A 5333-nucleotide genomic window follows, 5' to 3' on the forward strand; every position below is an offset into this window, starting at 1 on the left:
AGGAGTAGTACGGAGACGTTAGGACAGACCGAGAGACGAGAGAGTAGACCGGAGAGTAGAGACGACGAGACGAGAGAGAGACGAGAGAGAGAGTAGAGAGAGAGATAAGCGGGGGAGGGAGGGAAATGCTCATCATGTAGTATATAGTAGCACGATATTGCATAATGTTGCTCGGTCAGTGTACGTCAGTCTCGGTCAGTGTACGTCTAACGTCGTATTTCACATTTCTGTTTCTGCTCGCAGGAATACTCAGGTTATCTGTCCAATAGTGGCGTCCACGGTGCGCTTATTGTCATGGAGAAGTCGTTCGACGCCGACACGCTAGCAACAGTTCTAAACATTCCCGTGTCCAAGCTAGAATTGCGCAGACAGCTAGCTTCAGAGTTTGACGCCCTCATGAACTTTGCTCGGTGAGTGACAGCAAAGCTCGCTCAAAGCGTGTCAATTAGTATTGTAATATAATATTATTGTAATAGTAGGTTATAGTGAGTGAGTGAGTGAGTGAGAGTGAGTGAGTGAGTGAGTGAGTGAGTGAGTGAGTGAGTGAGTGAGTGAGTGAGTGAGTGAGTGAGTGAGTGAGTGAGTGAGTGAGTGAGTGAGTGAGTGAGTGAGTGAGTGAGTGAGTGAGTGAGTTGTACGCTGTTTATTTAATCACTACACATTCACAATAACATTCATATTGCAATTGCACGGACAAAATAACCAGCTGGCCAAAGCGCTTATAGACAGCTAGACGCTAAATTTACATAAAATGCGAAAGCTCATAGTATTGTAGGATTCTGTGCTTTTGTTGTACGTTATGGAAAATGCAAAGTATGGGCGTTAATGGGCTCACGTCTTTGTGTGGGTTCATGCGTATATGAAATCTCTGGGAGCATTCTAGTTCTAGTAATAGGGCTTTTAAACATGCCCAATATGTCAGCGCATTATAGTGCAGATTCTACAGCGCAGTCGGCTAGTCGTGAGTGTTCGTGCGTGCGTGCGTGCGTGCGTGCGTGCGTGCGTACGTGCGTGCGTGTGTGCGCCGTTGAATAAGCGAGCACGCCCACACATGTGCGTGCATGCGTGCGTATATGCGTTCCCATATACGCGTGCATGAAAACGTGTTTGAGTGAGCGAGCATACAGAATACGGCTCTGGTACGTGCGTGCATGTATATGCGCGCACGTATGTGCGTGCACGTGTGAATCTAGCAGCCTGAGTAGCCACTAATTATCTGCCTTTGGAATTCACCGTATTCATAGCAGCCCAGAGGCCATGCAGTCCTACATTCATGCCCCCGTAAAAAAATTATCCCTAAGGTGTTAAGGTATCCCTAGATGTTTCATTCAGGAAGCTAATTCACTATCCGTCATATAGCACCCGTCTCTTGAGTCGTTCTACCGTATCGTCCCTTTATCGCAATTCGATTCAAAGCCATTTCGAGGAAAATCACTAGCTACGTTTCCGCCGTGGCTCTCCTGTACGGGAATTCAAAACCGTTGCCTTCTAAACAATGATAGACTAGCTCCCCTTATAACTCGAGCGGACTCGCATTTTGCCAGCGCCTACTCTGCAGCCGTCAAAGACATTTATTATTTTACGTCTATTTTCGCGTATCGATTTCAGTGCCGCTTACGACATCGAGCAGCAAGCAATGGCACTGCCACCTGCCGGATTAAACAGAAGCAACTCTTTCTTCCAACGTGCTGGCATGTCGCCAACGCGTGCACCAGCGGAGAAGAATAAGAAACGCTCCAGCCTTCGGGTACGTCACCAGATATTAGCTTCAATATCATAAGAATGGACGACTGCATGCGGAAAACCGGATATTTGCCTGCCGCGGCGGTATAGTAATAGCAGCGAGCGAGCGATGCGTCATATCATGGGATTAAGCTAAATGTGTGACAAATAGAACAGCAGAGATTCTCGGATTTTCATCGACTTGCCGTCAGTGATGGGATACTAATATGCCTGTCACGATATACGCACATGTATGTAACAGATATACGGTCGCAAATTATTTGTAAGAAATATGCCAGAAATGTGGCAGAAATGTGGCAGAAATACATGCGAGAAAACACAACTAATTACAAGCGTCCTACTATATAGTATATATCAACTATTCATATAATCAACTGTGCGCCTGTTTCAGGGTTCGTTGGGGCGCGCCTTCGGTAGAATGTACAAGCAACAGCGGCAGCATTCGTCGACGGGAAACCTTCGCGACCATCAGCCAACGAGCTCCAATCCTATGATCTCATCGGACGAATACAGAATCAAGTCGCGTAGTGTTGACCTCGACTCATCGCCCGTGCTCATCTATCATGGCACTACGGTCTGAATGCTAACGCTGGTCGCTCGTCGAAGCGTTAATCTTCAAAGATGAACACTAGTAAGAAAATTATTAGATAGGCGCGCACACGGCTTGCGTGGGACTTCACACACACGCCTTCACCGGTGTTACCCGCACGCTTCTATCCATCGCAATTATCGCCGTGGATTAAATAGATTCTTTCTCGCTTGTTTCATCCAAGATGGCGGAGATGATGACGACAGATCAGCGAACATGACAATCGTGGAACGTCGCACCTAAGTTACTTATATAGTTAGTTGTATATATACGTGTTGCCGGATTCCCTTGCTCACGGCGATGCTAGATGTGACACGTTAGTCAGAGTACGAACTGCTGGGGCTCAGAACCTGATTACGTTGTTACTAATATAGTGATGAATATTAAAAGTATGACGTATCATGTTAGCGGCCCAGCACTAACACTTGTCCAGCACTAACACCGGTAACTGCAGAGACGCTTCTATCGTTTTGCCTACTTATGATTCATCGCGGCGCGCGCGCGTGTATGTTGTGCCAATACTCGTGTGCTGCCAATAATCGGTATCGGTCCAATTTAATCACACACACACACACACACACACGCACGCACGGCACAGCACGGCAGGCAGCGTCTCGCACAGCGACGCCACGCAGAAGACACACACACACGACACGCACACGCACACACACACACACACACACACACACACACACACACACACACACACACACACACACATATACCTGTTTGTTAAAATGTTGAGGTAAAGAAGTGCACCGCATTTTTCGAATATGTATTACACGTGGTTCTCTGTATAAGAAAGTAAACGGCAGGAATAGCCGGTAATGTGCATATCATTAGGATAAGTGTCAAGACTTCTGTATAGTTGTGCCCGATGTTTTAACGCAGTGCGTGGCAATATTTGTTTGTACTGGCTGCAGACGTCTACATCGCTTAACAAACGTTGACAGAATTATCAAAAATATAAAGAAACATTTCACATTTGAAAATATATTCGCCCTAAACTTGAAACAATAAAATAGTAATCTATCAAATGGAAATTCCGAGGCAACTATCGACCTTTCAAGTCGTACAAGAGCTTGGACTAATTACTGGCGAATGTGAGCATATGATCGAGTTCGTATATATATATATATATATATATATATATATATATATATCTCCCTTCTACATATGCACACGTGTGCGTCTATCATATTTACGTATACACTGTAGCCACTGTAAGTGTAATTATCGGCATAAAAGATTGAAACGAATACTCGTGTATATTGCATTTCGTCCAATTTGTCGATGACACGATAGTTTTGTATAAGGTGAATATTTTGCACTCATTCAATGACGCAGACAATAAATAACAAATAAAATAATTCACTGCATTATAATTATTGTGTAGAATTCTTCTAAAAACCCCACGAAACATATAACAAATGCTATAAATCAGCATGCCATCTAATCAGGAAAGAAGCATTTTCACACTAAACAATTAATATTGATGTTTGGCCTTATGTGCCATCGAGAGAACAACAGGATAAGAAGAAAAATCAATATTGAGATGTTTAAAGAATAATGAAAGTTATGTGCGAATGGAAAGGCATTACCAAGAACTGGCTGCGTACTAACAAGAGTAGATAATAACACATGTGTTATTATCTACTCTTGGTACTAATTAACATCTGATTCTCATATTTTAACACTATTGTAATTTAAATATTGTCTGGACCAACACTTCTTGCCTTAATAAATTATATCTACTGAAAAATATTTGTTATTCGAATTTCTAGAGACTTTTGGTTCAGCAGTTGCTTAGATCTGAAGTTGTGGATCGAATTAAGGGTTTGAATACAGGAGAATACTTAGGCAAACATAAATGGTTGAGAGAGCTCTTGTGCGCGTACGACAGATGTTGGGGCTATAGTGTTTGAATATATATAGTTAATGATAGAGAGTGGTGTGACACACATTGCATGAACAAAAAATACACACTGATTAATCAATTAATGAATTTAATTAAAATAGCTATAAGTGTAGGCCTATCTACGAAACTGTAGGCAGACGAAGCATATGCATGCATAATCTAGAACCCTTCATTTAATATTTTCCTATTTTATGTATTTGGGATAATTATTTGTGTAGAGAAATATTTTGTCTTCAAATCTAGCGAGGGACTCATTCTACTTCTATTCTACTTCTTCTACTCTATCTCTTCTTCTTCTACTCTTCTTCTACTCTATTCTTCTCATTCTCACTTCCTATTCTCACTCACTCTATTCCTATGGAGGGATCAAACTGCATGCAGCGCCTCCTTCCCACACTCAGGATAATATTGAGCCAGAGTAGTATTGAGCCAGAGCGAGAGCGCCACCTGTCGTGGAGTTTGTGGAGGGATTAGGCATTGAGGGAGCTAGCGTCGCTATGTCGGCAAAGTGAACATCTTTGGCGACACGCAGCGGTGGCGCTAGTAGCCGCACGCTTTGATTGTGTGTCTAATGTGTATGTGTATGAGGTTTGTTTTATGTCAATATTTGTTGTTAAAGATGAAATACGTGTATTATTTACTTGTTTGTTGAAGTTACATAGCGTAAGTGACGAGGCATTGACCACTTACCTCATTTTAGTGTATAACTAGAAAAATTGTGACCGGAGCGTGTAGGCGTTACTTCAGCTAAGCCATGACCGGCTGGCAAAATTTTTAGTAATCGCACCATCGCCCAAGTGTACAATCGTACAATGTCAGGTATTTGATCAGCGCTGTCTAGTTCTTGGATAATTCTAGTAAATATTAGTTTCGTACCCCGGGGGTCATTTTCGTAAATAAAGATATTATAGACTACTAAAATGATAGACCTGGAACAATTATGTCATTATCATCATCACCATGATCATCATTGATCATCATGCACACAATTAGCTCTAGTCTAGCCTCCAGATGAGACGGGATACTAGAGAAGCGTTGCTGAAAGGAGATGTTGATCCCAATTGCGCTGAAGCGCAGATCTTT

At 42.7% G+C, this 5333-nt stretch overlaps 2 protein-coding genes across 2 annotated transcripts in view; both read left to right on the top strand.

Moving 5' to 3' along the window:
- LOC106810399 (kazrin-like) overlaps positions 1–2946 on the top strand; it is a gene marked incomplete in the record, with an annotated part of 57966 nt that extends 55020 nt beyond the window's left edge. The window contains 3 exon segments of the mRNA XM_014813745.1: positions 244–410; positions 1609–1747; positions 2135–2946. Coding sequence (XP_014669231.1) covers positions 244–410; positions 1609–1747; positions 2135–2323 — 495 coding nt within the window.
- Positions 2947–4764: 1818 nt separating this feature from the next.
- Positions 4765–5333, top strand: part of LOC106810401 (peptidyl-prolyl cis-trans isomerase G-like) — a 13569-nt gene continuing 13000 nt past the window's right edge. The window contains exon 1 of the mRNA XM_014813746.1: positions 4765–4838. The gene's annotated coding sequence lies outside the window, so the exon portion shown is untranslated. The remainder of the gene's footprint in view (positions 4839–5333) is intronic.

This window comes from Priapulus caudatus, unplaced genomic scaffold (assembly GCF_000485595.1).
Source record: "Priapulus caudatus unplaced genomic scaffold, Priapulus_caudatus-5.0.1 Scaffold438, whole genome shotgun sequence".
NCBI classification, from domain to species: Eukaryota; Metazoa; Priapulida; class Priapulimorpha; order Priapulimorphida; family Priapulidae; genus Priapulus; species Priapulus caudatus.